The sequence below is a fragment of the Taeniopygia guttata genome, chromosome 7 (assembly GCF_048771995.1).
Source record: "Taeniopygia guttata chromosome 7, bTaeGut7.mat, whole genome shotgun sequence".
NCBI lineage: Eukaryota > Metazoa > Chordata > Aves > Passeriformes > Estrildidae > Taeniopygia > Taeniopygia guttata.
In genome coordinates, this window is record NC_133032.1 from 28,729,508 (window position 1) to 28,745,305 (window position 15,798).

The 15,798-nt window shown below is 43.0% G+C and overlaps 1 protein-coding gene across 9 annotated transcripts in view; it reads left to right on the forward strand.

Annotated features, from left to right (window-relative positions):
• Positions 1-380: 380 nt before the first annotated feature.
• DIP2A (disco interacting protein 2 homolog A) overlaps positions 381-15,798 on the forward strand; it is a 75,714-nt gene continuing 60,296 nt past the window's right edge. For 2 of the 9 annotated variants that reach the window (XR_012056826.1, XM_030277923.4), the window contains exon 1: positions 388-949. Coding sequence is in view for 7 of the 9 variants with exons in the window: in XM_030277923.4 (XP_030133783.1) it covers positions 853-949 (97 nt within the window). In the remaining 2 variants the exon portion in view is untranslated. Of the gene's footprint in view, positions 950-15,798 lie in introns of all 9 variants that reach the window. The other 7 variants (XR_012056827.1, XM_041717270.2, XM_030277920.4 and 4 more) reach the window with 5 other exon arrangements.

The window sequence follows — 15,798 nt, forward strand, 5'->3', positions numbered from 1 at the left end:
AGCATGAACCAAATCATCCCAAACAGGAACAGTGTTTTGGACAGGAGCGGTTGTCAGCAGAAGACTACTCCCCAGCTTTCCCTATTTTCTAGTTCTAGGAAAGTTGCTACTGGCAGAGCAGTTTGAGTGGTCAGGACCACTGGCAAGGTCCGTGGGTTTGCCTTTGCCTCTGAGCCTCTGGGAGGCTGCAGGAATGCCAGAACATGAGGCTGTGGTGCCCTGCCACACACTCCCCCTGGAACCTATAGTTGAGCGGGGAAAAGCTATGCCTCAACACAGCCTGCAATCCAAACGCTTCCTGCTGCTCTCTGCTGCCCTTGAGAAGGGGGTTGGCTTTAGAAAATATACGCTTACTGATTTTTTTTTTATTTATGCAGTCCCAGACACCACGTTATATCCAGGCTCTCACAGTGGAATTCCGTGCCATGAAAATATCCCTGCTCTACCCTGGGATACCCGGTGGCCCCCGTGGGCTCAGGCTGGGTCGCAGTTCCTATTTTCCGTCGGGAGGAAGCAGTGTGGGCGGAAAGGGGCATTGACAGGAAAGAGGTCTCAGCGCTGCAGGTGCCAAGGCAACGAGAAGGGTGGGAAAGGGAAGGGGCAGGAGAAGGGCAGCGGCCGGAGCCGGGAGCGGGCGGGCCGCGCTGCGGCCCCTCCCCAGCGGCGCGGGCCGCGCGTCCCGGGCTGCGGCAGCGGCTGCGCGGGGCGGCGGGGCCGGCGCCGCCTCCTCCCTGCTCGCCTGCTGCCGGCCCGGGACCGCCGCTGCCCGCCTCCGGCCCGCCCCCGGCCCCACCTGCGGCAGCGCTGGGCGGCGGCTCCGCCGGGCCCGCTCGCTGCTCGCCCACCCGCGCCATGGCGGCGGAGCGCGGGGGCTGCGCGCTGGAGGCCGTGCCGCTGCCGCCCGAGGTGCGCGAGAGCCTGGCCGAGCTGGAGCTGGAGCTGTCGGAGGGTGAGCGGGGCCGGGCTCGGGGCGCGGGCGGGCTGTGGGCCGGGCATGGCCGGCGGCGCGGCGCGGAGGCCGCGGTGCCGCCGAGGGGCCGGGGGCGGCGGCGGCTTCGCCCCCCGGCGCGGCTCGGGGCGGGCCGGGCTCCGCTCCTGCCGGAGCCCTCGGCCGGGAGCCGGCGGCGGCGCCGCGCTCGGGCGGGCCTGCGCCCGCGGCCCCGGCGGCCGGCGCCTGCTGGAGGCCCCTCAGGAGCGCTTCCAAATGGGTGGTTAGTGTGCAGCTGGATACTCAGGAAAGACAGTTTTATTTTAGTTCCCAACTATCTGTTCCCAACTGTAGATAAAACCTTAAATATCTCTCTCTCTGTATCTGTCATTAATTTCCAACTTTTTTGCGCTTTGCTGTATGTACAGTCAGGAAGGAATATGATGATGCTTGCTCAATTTTTATAGACAACAGAATCATGGAATGGTTTGGGTTGGAATCTTAAATCTCATGCAGTGCCATCCTCCTTCCATGGGCAGAGACACCTTCACTAGACCAGATTGTTCCAAGCCCCATCCACCTTGGCCTTGGAACACTCCCAGGGATGGGGCAGCCTGTGCCAGGGCCTCACCGTGCTCCCAGGGAAGAATTTCTCCCCAGTATTCCATCTAACCCTGCTCTCTTGTCAGTGGGAAGCCATTCTCCTTTACCTTGTCACTCCAGGCTCTTGTCCAGAGTCCCTCCAGCTTTCTTGGAGCCCCTTCAGGCACTGGAAGGGGCCCTAAGGTCCCCCAGAGTCTTCTCTTCTCAGGCTGAACACCCCCAGCTCTCCTTGCCTGTCTCCAGAACAGAGGGGCTCCAGCCCTGTGCATTAATGGGCCCAGAGGTGACAATGTGCAGTGCTAGGCACAGGGTCACTGTGACCATCAGATGGATTTTCAGCCCCCAAAAGGAGACATCCCGTCCACCTCCAGGTCAGTGTTTGGTGACAGCAGCCCTGTGGTATCTCTGTTAAAGAGCTGGGGAATGATTTTTTGCATACTGATTCTCTGGCACATTCTCTGCAGACAGGCAGGTATAAGGACTTGGCACAGGAGGACATGCTGGGGTGGGGGTGACTGAGGCAGCATGTTCTGGGAGCAGTTGCTCCTTGCATTTTCCTCAGTTACATTGTCAAGCTGCACCCTCGAATAGAAGAGCTAAAAACCTCTTAATACCATCTGTGGTTTTGGGATTAGAAGCATTTAGTGTGCTCCTCAGATGTTGCAGTTTTCAGATCAGCAGGTTCAGCTGGGCAAAATTTGGGCTAATTCACCTAAACATGTGCTGCCTGATTCAGGTCATGGTTTCAGAAGTTATTCACAGGTCTGCTGTCGTCATCTCCAGTGTGGAAGCTTCGGTGCAGAGGCAGGGGAAAAGTGTAGGATGGGTGACTGTTGTCCAAGTGTAACCTGTTGCTGCATGCCTGCTGGCACAGTCAGAAGCAGTGCCTGGCATGCCCTGTTGCATGAGTTCCTGCGTGTGAGCTGGGACCGTGTGCTCCATGGCCGTGCTGGGTACGGTGGTTCTTCCTGTGTGCCTGCTGACACGTGCAGGATATCCTGGGGCTGGCTCCTCTGCTGTGGAGTTCCTGACTGTGTGATTGTTTAACTTATAAAATATTTTTTTATAGGGGGAATCTGAAGTGTGTTAAACCTGTGAGAGGCCTGAAGTGATTGCACACTGTTCTAGTGCTGTGTGTCTGATGTGGAATGTGTATTTCTGTGTAGCTGCTGGATTAATGGAGTGATTTGGTACAGTGATAATGTGAGCGTGAATTTCTCGAACACTCTGAAGACTTAGTTTATGAGCTTAGATATGACTCCTCTTCTGTCTTTCCTAAACTGGAAAACGTTTGCAAGTAGCTCTTCAACATCTGGTAATGTTGCATGCTCGTATCCTGCCATTGCTTGATGTTTGTATGGGCAGCTTTTAATGGAGTTTTATCATTAATGCCCAGAACTTGCTTACTTGGAGAGAAAGAAGTAGCAATCTAAGATTTCTTATGTTGAATATGCCTCAAGTTAGAGAAGGTCACTACTTGGGCGGACATTCCCATCATCTGAGAGGAGCTGTGACAGGAGAAAGAGAAAAGGAGAAATGTGAGAGCAAGTTCCTTTCTAGTTTGTCTGTGTACTTTGTTAATTGAAATATTATGTGTGTTGTGATGAGGCAGGAATAATGTCTGTTCTATTCGATTACATTATTCTCACCTGTAAAAAAAAAGTCAGGAGGATGATTAATCTCCTCCTTTGGTTTTGCTTCAGATGATCCCAGCAAAAGTTGGGAAGAGTGTTTGTGTTGAGGTGTAGAGAAGAATAGAGACGTACATTGGTACTTTCTAAAGTCAGCTCAAAATCCTAAGTAGAGCATTCAGCTGACAAGACTTTTGGATGGGGATGGAATGCCAGTTCATGCTACAATTCCAGTCATATGCACTGTTAGGAATCCTTCAGCTTTATGAGATCCTAATCCCTTGCTTGGCATTGTTTGTATTCTTCATATTCTAGAAGAATAATAGTTAGGGATAAAAAGTGACCCTACTATGATGCTACTGTGTTGCTTTGTTATATCAACACTAATTTATTTCGTGTTGAAAAAAATTTGTGAATCCTGTAAAGAAAACTAAGTGATCTGCCCACAACCTTTTGAGGACATATAAGGGCAGTTTTAAGACCATGCCTGGCAGCTAAGCTGAGTTTCAGCTGATGGCTCTGTGGACTAGGCTTGCTTACCTTAAGACTCAAAGAGGCTGCAGCTTTCTGATGTAATGGAAAGATGCAGAGCTTCCTAATCAGACTGGCAGGATCTGTGGCAGAGTATGATGGGGATGCTGTGAAGCTCCAGTACTTCAGGTTTATTAGTAACTACAAAACACTGGGTTTTGGGGGTTTGTTTGTTGGTTTGGTGGTTTCTTTTGGAGATTTCGTGTGGTTTTTTCTTCCCTGCTCTGAAAGAGAGCTAAGGTTATAAACAGTTCTTAAAAAAATTCTTATCTGCAGTGGAGTAGGAAAGGCATCAATGTGCATTTTAAAGCCAGTACTTGTTCTATGATATTGCATCATGTATATATATATATTTTTGTGTACCTAAATGTACTTGTACACCACATTGGAATTGGGCTGTTTTTTGCTTCTTCTGGGTTATCTGTGCAGGAAGATGCTTCACTTGTTCCTTGATCATCTAAGGACAAGATACATGGAAGTAGTCAAAGATAAAATTGTGTGATGTTTTAATGTAGCAACGAGCGAGTACCTGGTGTCAGCTTGTGTTGGCTTTGTCTTCTAGGATTGATGGTGGAGGCAATGTCCTCAGCCAGCAGTTCAGGGACTTACAAGAACATATGACTACATTTGTTTCTTTTCTTGCAAATTTTTTAATCTTGTTTTTGTCTGGATCCAGTTAGTGTGGGCCATTTGGACTCACAACACTGAATTTGTGTTTAGTAAAAATCGGATTGAAAACTGCAGGAAGAAAAATACAGTTGTACCAGCTTTGAGGTGGTGTTTGACTGGCATGTGAATGGTACAGCGTTTTCTTGGTCTGAATTTCTGCAGCTTGAAACATTAAGTATATAGATTTGAGTTTTCTTCTGTTTGCTAGGAATTTGTAAGTTGGTCTTACTCTGGTTGGACTCTGTGATCTTGGAGGTCTTTTCTTACCTTAATGATTCTATGAACTATGCTGAGACTGCAGAGATTACCTGCAGTAAAGAGCCTGAAGAGATTTTTTTTGCTAGTTCAAATCTATTCTCTTACTCCATCGATTGACAGACGGGGAGCACTTCTCAGTGGCTTCTATCAAAGAGGCTGTAGGATTAGTTCAGAGATAGAAAAGTTTTTCATGTAGCTTACCATCTTAATTATAACCTCAGTTATTTCTCAGTTGATTTGGGGAGGAGCATTTTCTGCTTCCTGCCACATTGCTCACAGATTTCTTCTGAGCCTGGCTGAGCTTTAGTGGCAAAGGATGCAGTTTACATGGAGTGGTCAGTGAGCTGATTGCTCTGGTTCCCCTTCAAATGTTTACACCTGCCTAGAGTGAAAGCTGCCTCTCATGTGATTTTTTTATCCCATTTTTAAAATTCCCTTCTAAGAAAGGAAGAAGATGTTTATATGTCAAGGAAGCTTTCTCTGGGGCTTTATTGTTTTGGGGATTTATCTGCAAGGGTTGGGGGTTTTTTTGGCACATTTTGAGGTACTGTGTGTAATTCCCGAGTGGAAGAAGATCCCAGCTGTGAAGTATTTCCTGAAAAAAAGTAAAGGTATTTAATGTCTGGTATCTTTGGCTACTGCAAATACTTCAGCAAATACTTTTTGTAGTTAGTTTGATTGGGCTTTTTAAAAAATAAATTGATAAAAGAATACTTTTTTTTTTTTGTTAGAATACTTTTCTTATAAAACCTAAAGGTAGTGGTCACACCTGAAAAGTTTAGGTCTTCTTCTCACACCAACAGTATTGATGTGGTATTAAATTTCTTTGTGTGAAATCAGGTGAGGAAGAGACACCCACAAACACTTGCACCTGTTTTTTGTTGTGATAAATCATGGTATTTAGGAGTTAAGTTTTTTCTGGTCTTAAAATGGTATCTGTTATGGAAGTCTTGGAAATAAATATGATCTGAGGCTATCAGTCGGAAGAACTGTTGTACCTGGAGAGACAGATGGCAGTCTATGAAACTTGACCTGCAGCATCTTTCTTAATTTTGTGCTCTCCAACAGAAACTGTTAATTGTGTGGTTGCCGAATGCCCGTGGGGCCTGAGTAAGCCTTCAAAGCTTGTTCTCCCACCTTAACACCCGGCACAGGTCTGGGCACTGGTTGAAGTCCTTCAGGCTGTCCCCATCCCGAGAGTGAGTGAGGAGCTGAGCCCAGCCCCCCATGCCCCAGCCAAAATCTCACACTCTTCCCAAGGGGAAGCCCCTCAGCTACAAGAGTGCAGCCAGCTGCACCTTTCCCCCTTCTCCTTGGCTAAGCCTTTTGTCTCTCTTAAGGTCGGGTTGTTATCATCTCTTCGGCAGCAGATTCAGATCCTTAGGCAGAAAATTCCCTGAGAGGGAAAAAAAATAATCCTAACCTCTAACATTATCCACCATGATTTTTTTCCCATGCCAACATGTTACATCAAACTTAAACTTTTAAAGTATATACATACATGTATTATCCCAATTATATACACGTATACACCTAGGTTTAGATACAGGCACAGTGTGACAGGCAGTTCACCCTAAAACAAAGCCCCGTTGAGGGACAAATTGTATCTCTCCAACCTTTTGCACCACCAGGTGCAACCTGGTCCCTGAGCAAAGACAACCCCATAGGTGGGTTTGTCTTTGCTTGAGGCAGAATTAATTCAAACAGTTTTTCCCAGGATACCTCTCATGTGTACCACCAGAAACTTATCTCTGTTCTTCACAATTGTTCAGATTGGGCAGGTCCAGCTCAGTTAGTGGAGCCTCTGGTGTTAACCAGGTGCTAAATGCAACTCCCAGTTTTTGCCCAGTGACTTAAAGGTGGTTATAGGCAGCCCATTGCACTGCTCAACTTTCCCAGCAGCATGATAAGGAATATGGTACACCCACACCATGCCATGATCATAAGGGTGTTCTTGAAATTAGTCCTGTTGTCGAACTCAATTCTTGTGGGGACACCATGCCTCCAAATGACTTGCTTTTCAAGGCCCAGTATGGTGTTCCGTGGCATGAGGCACGGGGTAGGTCTCCAGCCATCTCATGGTGGTTTTTACTATTATGACCATGTAGTGCTTGCCTTGGTGGGTTTGAGGCAGTGTGATATAATTAATCTGCCAGGCCTCCCTGTACTGTGTTTGGACCACTGCCCAGCATACCATAGGGGTTTTACCTGCTTGGCCTGCTTGATCTTGGCACACGTCTCACAGTTGTGGATAACCTGGGAGATTCTGTTCATGCCAGAATTATAGGTGGCATCTCTGCCCTGATGGCCTGGGGCATCATGGGCCCACTGAGCTAGGAACAACACCCGCTTGTGTTGCCAGTCCACATCTGTCTGTGACACCTCTATTTTTGCAGCCTGATCTACCTGCTCATTGTTTTGGTGTTCGCCATTAGCCTGACTCTTGGGGACATGGGCATCCACATGACAGACTTCCACAGGTGGCTCCTCTACCCGGGTGGCAATGTCTTGCCATTCTTCAGCAGCCCAGATTGGTCTTCCTCTATGCTGCCAGTTGGCCTTTTTCCCCCTTCCTCGAGCCAAAGCCATGTGCCAACCAAACCAGGCTAGGCTAGACCACATGGTGCTGCTTAGCGAGGCTTCTATATTCAGCACACAAAAACCAGGTTACCCAGGAACTGTTTTTCCTTTTTCACCCTTTCCCTTTGATGTCCTCAGGCTTCACATTGGACCCAAGAGTCCACTGAACCTTTCTACCTTGGGAGGGTAAAACTAATTGACCCATTTTCTTTATCTTTTCTTTATCTTATCATGTCTGATGTGCTGGATGATCAGAGATTTTTTTTATTTTTCCCCTCTATTTTGGAAGGTAATAAAAAGCTGGTTAAGAGGTTCTTGTTGAGTTGACCTAAAATGTTAGCAGCCATGTTAGAAAGCAGTGTTGTAGTAGTGGAACAGTATGATTTGCAATGGTTTTCATCTGTAATGTGCCTTCCCTTTTGCTCTCATTCCCACTCTCCCATCCTACTCATTTTCCATCATTGTTAATCCAGTGTCCCTCCCTCTTCTGTTTTCTTTCCTGCCTTCTGGAACACAGGAAGATAAACAAGGTATCTAGTCTTAGCTGAGAGCATCCTTACACTTCTTACCTTAAGGTGTTTCTAATGAAGCAATTTTGTGAGCAGTGAGGACATTCAGTCTTATTTTGTTGTCTCTGCCTTCCCACTTAAGAATGATGGTGATGCACTTAAGGCTTGCAGAAAAAAGGACTAAATGTATGATTCTGTTACCTTTATCATTGTGAGGAAACAGAAGACTGAACCAGCAAAACTGGGAATGCTAGGTCATCAACCTCCTTTCCCATCAAAGCAGAATTTCAAACTCAACCAGTTAGGTGCTTGGGGCCTTTACTGATTGTCTTCTGAATTTCTGCTGTAGTTAACCAGTGTTTAAATTAATATCTTCCTTGTGTTTGAGTAGAAGTCTTGTTATTCTTTTGTATGTTGCTTTGGTAAGGAATGTTAAAACCTGGTGAGGAACAAAAGTATGATGGCAACCTGTACATTAAGAAGATTAAAGGTTAAACACTTCCAGGTATTCTTGTGCAAAAATAAGCTTCCATTTAAAAAAGTGCATTCCCTTAAATGCACATTTATGAAGTAAATAGACCTTTATAAAATTAGCATTGAACACTGTCCTATGTTCTACCTCCCTATCCTTCCCCTAAACCTAAATTAAGCTTTGCCAATCTTGAGATCATGAAGTGACTTTTTCACTTGCTAGTTAAAATGCTGTTGGAGATATTTTTTTTCTTTGTGTTAATTTGGTTTTTTGAAAGGAATATACATTTTTCTGAAAAGTCGTTTCATTGAGGATGGGCTATGGCATCTCTTGGACTAAAGAAGGTGCCTGCTTGATGATATTTCATACAGCTGAGTCACAGATGTATCACCCAATTCTGTTACTGAAAGACAGACTTTAATATACCTGTATGCAAATGGGAGGGAAAACATACCAGTCTCTCTTGATTACATGATAGTCATTTGGTTATTAAGAACCCTTTTATTTACCTTGGAATAAGTAGCAAAGTATTTGACAGTTTCTTGGCACAAGGTTTGTAGCTCTCGAGGAAATATAAACTTTGCCCGCGTTTTCTTGATGTGGTGATTGCAGACCCAAATTCAAAGATCATAGAATCAGGTAGGCTGGAAAAGACCTCAGGGTTCATGGAGTCCAACTGTTACCCCACCATGATGTGCAGTAAAATAGAGTGTATGATTTTTCCTGTGCAGAGGACTGACAAAGCAGTTCTGCAATGCAGAATTCAGAGGACCAAGTTGAAATGTATGACTGAATAATTAAAGCCTCCAAATCATCATCATAGCCTTCTATCACTTTCTCACTGCTTTATTATGACCTTTCTTCTTTCTCAAGGTGGTGTTTCCCCAGCAGTGCTCCAGAGGACACAAAGATTTTAAGCTTCTGTGGATTTTTGTTGTTATTTTCCTGTGTGGAAGCTTGTACCTTGTAGTAGGTGTCTTTGATTTACTATTCAGTGAAGAAAGAAGCAGCTTGTAATCTTCTATATCTGTTGTTGCCTTTTAAAGGTCAAGACATTTCTATTTGATTATCTCTGTATCCATCCCTTTAAGAACTTGAAGAGAATTCCAGCACCTGGTGAATCCAGTTGGGCTTCATCCCTCGACTAGCAGGGAGTTTTTGTTCAGTGTTCTGCTGGATGCCAGTAATGTCTGACAAAAATTTGCCTCTTGTAAGATTTGCTATTTATGGACACTGAAAAGATACTAATAGCTGGTGTTGTGATATTATGAAGGTAGATGCAAATAATATTTTTCTGGCTTTTTGTTATAATTCACTGTGGCTCAAATTTTTGATTTTCTTTATTTTTCCTTTTTCCTACTTATAGCCATATGGCCTCAGAGCTGGATTGAGTTGAGGGCAGAAGAGTGAAAGAGCGTGCCAGTACTTCAGCTTAGCTGCAACATGAATCCATACCCAAAATAAACTTTTTCAGTGTCTGCCTGTATCTGTATAGCTGTTCCTTCAATCTGTTGTTGATCCTGCCTCAAATGAAACGTAGGACTTGCTGCCTGTAGCAGCATTTTGTCCTAAAACTTGAATTATAAAAGCTCCCATAAATCACAGTCAGTATGTTTGTGTCCCACAGATCTGGGCTTCATCAGATACAGTCAGCTCAGCATTTTATCAAATAGTGTTTGAGAAGTTATTTGCTTATGGAGAAATGAAAACCTGTGCTGGGAGGTGGGTTGGATGTAACTGGAGGGGCTTCAGCTCCGTGTGCGCCAGCTGCCTGTGTATTAAGATGGAATTCTGTCAAAGTCCCACATTATGAGATTTCTGCCTTACTTTATAAGGAGTAAGAAATGTGAAGAAAGTGCCAGAATGTGTGGTTGCAAAGAAAGCAGGTCAGGCCATATTGTGGAAGCACACAGTTTGGTAGGGTTAGGAAAAGGCATTGTGACCACAAAACGTTTATTGGCAATTATGTGTTGTCTAACAAAATTACCATAGTTTCTCATTTCAGATGTTTGTGTATTATTTGTATTCGGTGAGAGTTACTTCAGCTTGCAAAGAATATTTACTGTTTTCAGAGATGGCAGCTCAGCAAAGATTTTTTTTACTTCATAAAATAAATAGTCTTGTATTTTTATTTAAAATGGAAGCCATATAAATTAGATTCTACAAACTCAGTATGTACTTACACAACTCCTATATTGCTGCTCCTTCTTCCTGGCAGGACCAATGTTCCCTGGACTGCAGCCAGAGGGGAAAAAAATTAAAAATAATTTTAAACATACGAAACTTACGGAAAATTCTTTTTCCGTGTCAAACTACGACAAATAGCTAGTAACTGACAATTTGTTTTTGTGATCATTGCACATTTTCTGTGCCCTACAGCACCTCACTGCATCTTCCATGGGCAAGCTCTTGCATCAGGGTTGCTTGTACCATTTATTTGGGTTGTTCTCTTTTCGGGTTAGGGCCTTATAGCCGCTATTGTGCTACAAACAGGTAGATTTTTCCTCACTGTGGAATGAGCCTTTTCTCAGTTTTATGCACTTCTGTCCAAAATATTCAGCACTAATAATAATAACCCACAAGGTTTTTTGGAGGATTTTCCTTTCTTTAGTGAATATTTGTAAGTAGTGAAGTGAACTGATAGACATTTTATGCTCAGCTTGGAGCTGTTCTCTGCAGGGCTTCAGTCTCATGTTGGTGCAGCTGGTGCAGTTTGGGGAGCCCAATAAACTGACTCATGGCAAGAGGTAGCCTTGCTGTGTTCAAACAAGCAATGTTTTGACACTGGAAAATAAAGAGAGATTCTGAATCGGTATGAGATAATTCCCTGGGGTGATTGAAGGGGACTGTGGGATAGATTGATGACTCATGCAGTACTGATGCTATCAAAATTGTGTTCATCACATGAAGTAGGTTCTCAATGCCCTTTCATAAGGGAAGCTGTTAGCTGCAAAACTTGAGAACTTTGTGGCCCTCATCAGTTGGTGTCATATTTGGGAGAGTGATTGCAGTGAAATTGTTACTTGGTGCTGTGTGAAGAACCTTGCCTAATTTTGTGCTAGAATGACGGTATGACAGTTCACTTGAAGTTAATGTTGCTGTTTTGTAATTAGTAAAAGTATAATCAGCAAAACATGGTTCAGAATAATTTAAATAGAGATATTTCTGTAAGCACAATGCCTTTATATTGTGACCAGAGGAGGGCAACCTGTCCAACTCAATTCCTGCCACCCAAACCCCCCAAAAAGCATTGTGACACACTCCCTTCAGATGATAAACCTGGTGATAGTGTAAGGACTTCTGCAGCTTTGTCAGTTTGTAGACAATATTAGTAACAGTGAAGTAATATGTATTTAGTGGAATTAGCAATTGGTGTTTTATGGCAATTGCAAATGGGTTGCATTTTGAGACTGAGGAAAACTTAGGTTTAAAGGAAATCCAGTTGCTATCTTTATAGGAATCGATGTCACACCTTTGAGACTCATCTTAAGGTTTTTTAGGTGTTTCAGCTCCACTCCCGGTAGAAGACAGGCAGCAGGAGACAGAACCCCATGGTGCTGATGAATTTTCCCCACAGCAACCACAGCCTCTCTCCCCTCCAAATGCTGAGAGCATAGGTGAGAGCTAGAAGCTGCCCCAGCCCCTTTTTCCCAGGCTAATCCTCCAGGTATCTCAGCTCCTCCAAGAGAAACCTCAGATAAGAGGAGTGCTGCCAAGTGCCCTCCTCCCCTTAGCTTGGCAACTTCTTTTGTCTCTCCTAAGTACCTGGTCCTTATTGTCTCCTGACAACATATGGGAGAAAATTCCATAAAAGAAAGAAATTAAAGGAAAAATCCTAAACCCCAGCAGGGAACTTTCTGGAATCTTGGGGCAGCAAACTGTAGCAAGTGTAAAAGCTTTCAAATTTTAAATGTTTAGAGTATCTTTAAGAATTTGGGAATTAAAGTTACTTTCTAAATGTATAAATAAGTCAGGCGAGCTGTTGAAAGAGCACTTGAGCATCTACTAAAAATATATAAGAATTTGAAATTATTATCCACTTGTGTCAGGTTTAGAGTGTTGTAAACTCATGGTTTATGGGTTAAGTCACGTACACTGGAAAAGCCAGCAAGATAATTAAGGAAAACTAGAATAACACTGGTCCTAAGAGAAGCTAAACTTCTGGGGGAATGCCTGATTTCCTAAGCACTGGAGGATTTAGCCATGCAGCTGTAGAGAATATAGGATTACTGGGATTTAGTGCTTTTCACAAGACCACAGTACATACTGAGAAGACATGTATAAAATCAGAAAAGCTCTGCAGTTTGGAGGTATTGGAAAGTCTAAAATTGCAGAATTTTGGCTCAAAAATAGAGCTGTTAATAATGGCATGCCAAGACAGTTTTCTTGGGAAAGGAGTTGCATTTCTGAAAGGAAAATTTTGTTCAAATACATTCGGGTGTATGTATGTATATATGTGTGTGTATATGGATGTATATATATATAAATTGATGGGTTTAGAGCTCTCTTACCAGACAGCTGGTGAGTCTTAATTTTTCCAGGAACAAAAACCAAAATGCTCATTAATTAATATAAGTCATGGTAGAGAAGTTTTGGGGTTTTTTCCCCCTGGTCTTAATCAAGACTGGGGAGAGAGAAGACTGGTAAACTTGAGAAACCTAGTGTAGATGAATGGGCAGATGAAGTGAAACAGCATTTCTACAGGTCACATCAGCACCTTCTACATATTAGATTAACAGGAATTTAATTGTTTCAAAATTCACAGCTGTTTATGAAATGCAGCAAGGCCAATAAAGTGTCTTCTGATCATCAGTTAAAATGAAGGGACTGATTATAGCTATTTAAAATCCTTAACTCTGTGAGTATCTGCATGTTCTGTGTTAGCAATGTAGGGAGTTCTTTATCTAAAAGTAATGTGGATGCCTGAACAAGAACAGCTTTGTCTTAGGAATGTTTAAACCAATTATTCAAACAGTTTAAACATGATGTGGGGTGTCAGTTTTTAAAATGCTGGTATATTCCACTTATCCCAGACATTGTCTGAGTCTTGTTAATTGAAACAGTCATAAGGGAGTCAATTGCCATAAGAGATGGAAAAATCAAGCAGTCCTTTAGCATAATCCCTTGAAACTCAAAGGTTTGCTGGAGTGGCTCTGGCCATTTTAATGTTTAATTCATTTTTAATAATAAATAATAAACCACTGCAGTTTAATGTGCTGCTTGTTAACAACACCTTTCAATTGTCTGAGAAAGTGCTTCTCTAGCAGAGCATTTGAAAGGACAATGTCAGTGGTTCTAGGGCTTTTGGAGACAAGTGTCGAAGCCTATTGCTTTGAACTCAGTTTCATTGCTAATGAGTTTCTTGCATGGAGAGTTTTAGGTTCCAATTGCCTCAGTTTAAATGCAGGAGATGGAGTAAAAACCAACTTAACAGTAGCTTGCTTCATTCTGCATGTACCTTGAAACTTTTTTAATGCAATTTTGTCCAAAGTGCAAGTAGGTCTTTGAAGGTAATGACTTCCATGTGAACAGTAACATCTCTTCTCGGGTTTGGGTTTTTCTGGGGATTTTTTTTTTGTCTTGGTTTGGTTTTGAAGTCCTTGGGTGGTCCTGCTTGCTGTCCTGCATCAGTCTCAAGCATCCAACAGGTTGTTGATGCTTTACCAGGTTTCAATACCAGCAAGAGGTGCTGCTGGTGATCTTGGAGGAGGTTTGAAATGAATCCACGCTCAGATCTGAATTTAGGATTAAGTGACTTTTCATACTGTGACATATCTGAATAAGATTGTTTTGAGTATAAACAAGTATGGATTTTCTGGTTTAGGCTGAAAAAGTTGAAACAGGTGGTGTCTTCTCCTTCCCAAGAACTGCCAACCTGTGCCTTCATCCATGACCTTCCTGTTCATCAGCTCCTGCATTCTGAAGCCTTTTGTCTCTTGGCAAAAGATACCTATTCAATATTCAGCTTATTGAACAATGTCTCTTCAGTGCCCGGATGAGTCACGGGTCTTGTTGAAAAATAAACGTAGTCATGTAGATTTTCCCAGTACTTGCACGCAAGGGTGTTTGTTGGTCTGAATGGATAAACTTAAATCTGATATTTTTGTGCTCCAGTATTTGTCTTTGTAACTGTAATAGCTTGTCTGAGCTTGCATTCTGGACACTCATTGTTATGTGTTAGTACTGGGGAGCCCTGCATTGGTGGGTTTTTTGTACTGATGTGAACTTTCCAAAGTTCATAGATGAATATTGTTTTAAAGGAATTGCTTGAAATCTTTTTATTTTAATAAGGAGATTCCAAGTGATTAGATGATTTGTAGTTACTTAATAGTACTCAGTGTTAAGGAGCTGTGGTGGTAAAAGCTGCTTATAATGGAAGAGCTTGAGGAAAGCAGAACTGGTTGGTGTCAAGTGGAAGAACTTGGGTGTGTTGTTGCTTCCTTGAAACCAGGTTTTGTTGAAACTTTTTGTTTAATTTAAGCTTTGTTCTTTTGTGAGTTTTTGAGGGCCCTGGCACAGAATGTGTGCTCGGCAGTTGTTCTTGGGGCATCCAAAAGGGAGCAGGTACCTCTCTTCCTACTGATCCTGCCTGTGCATCCGCACCGTTTGCCTCCCTGCCTCTATTTCTTACAGTTCTGCTGCTGCCCTCCTCCTCAGCCACCCTCATGATGGACAGAGTTTTCAGCACATTTAAGTGACCTTTCAACAGTGGTCATTAATGATATTAATGACAGCACCAAAGCTGCACATTAGATTTGAGGTGAGCCCTTAATGAATTTCTATGGTGTGGACTTGATGAGATCACGTGTAAGAGAAAGAAAAGGAAAACATAAAGTGAGTTGCCTGTCTGACATTCATGGTTGTTCTAGTAGAGATTTTCTGAATAATTTAGTGGTATTTTTCTGTCTCCTGCCTGTTTCCCAGACTCAAAAAAGTAAGAAATTGGCCAGCAGAAAACCAGTGGCATAATTTGGCAGGAAATAGATAAGCATATCCTAGGACAGGAGGAGGTTGGTCTGTGTGAATAGGGAAGACTTGAGAATACAGCTTTTTGGATGGACCAAAATCTTCTGTGAATAACTCCCATGGGGGAATCCTGGAAAAAAATAGATGTATTGGAGTTATTGTGATAGTAAGAAGGTAGAAAAGGTAAGAGGTCAATATGAACGAATTGAAAAGCAGTTTAATGAAATTACCTTACAAGCGAATTATAAATTAATTATATAATCATAATTGTAAATTATAATGCTTTGATAATATTGTGGGTATTATAAAACTCATTATATAGTAACTATAAATTATGATTAATTACTTGGTTAAATGTAAGGTGTGCCTGACCAGAGAAGGGTATTGAAACTAGATGAGCCTTAAGGTCCCTTCTATCCAAACCATTCTCTGATTCTATAAATGTGACCACCTCCCAAATGGCAGCATTTTTAGTAGATTTCTCAGGTTTGGTCCAGCTAAAGGCACTTTGTATTTCTCATGCAATTGACAATTAAATACTTTCTATCTTACAGTAAGATTAGTAAAGGTAAATAACCAAGTAGCTTGGTAAGGACATTTAGAGTCAATACCATCAAATAAATGGACAGAGGACCAAAAGATGCAGGACAG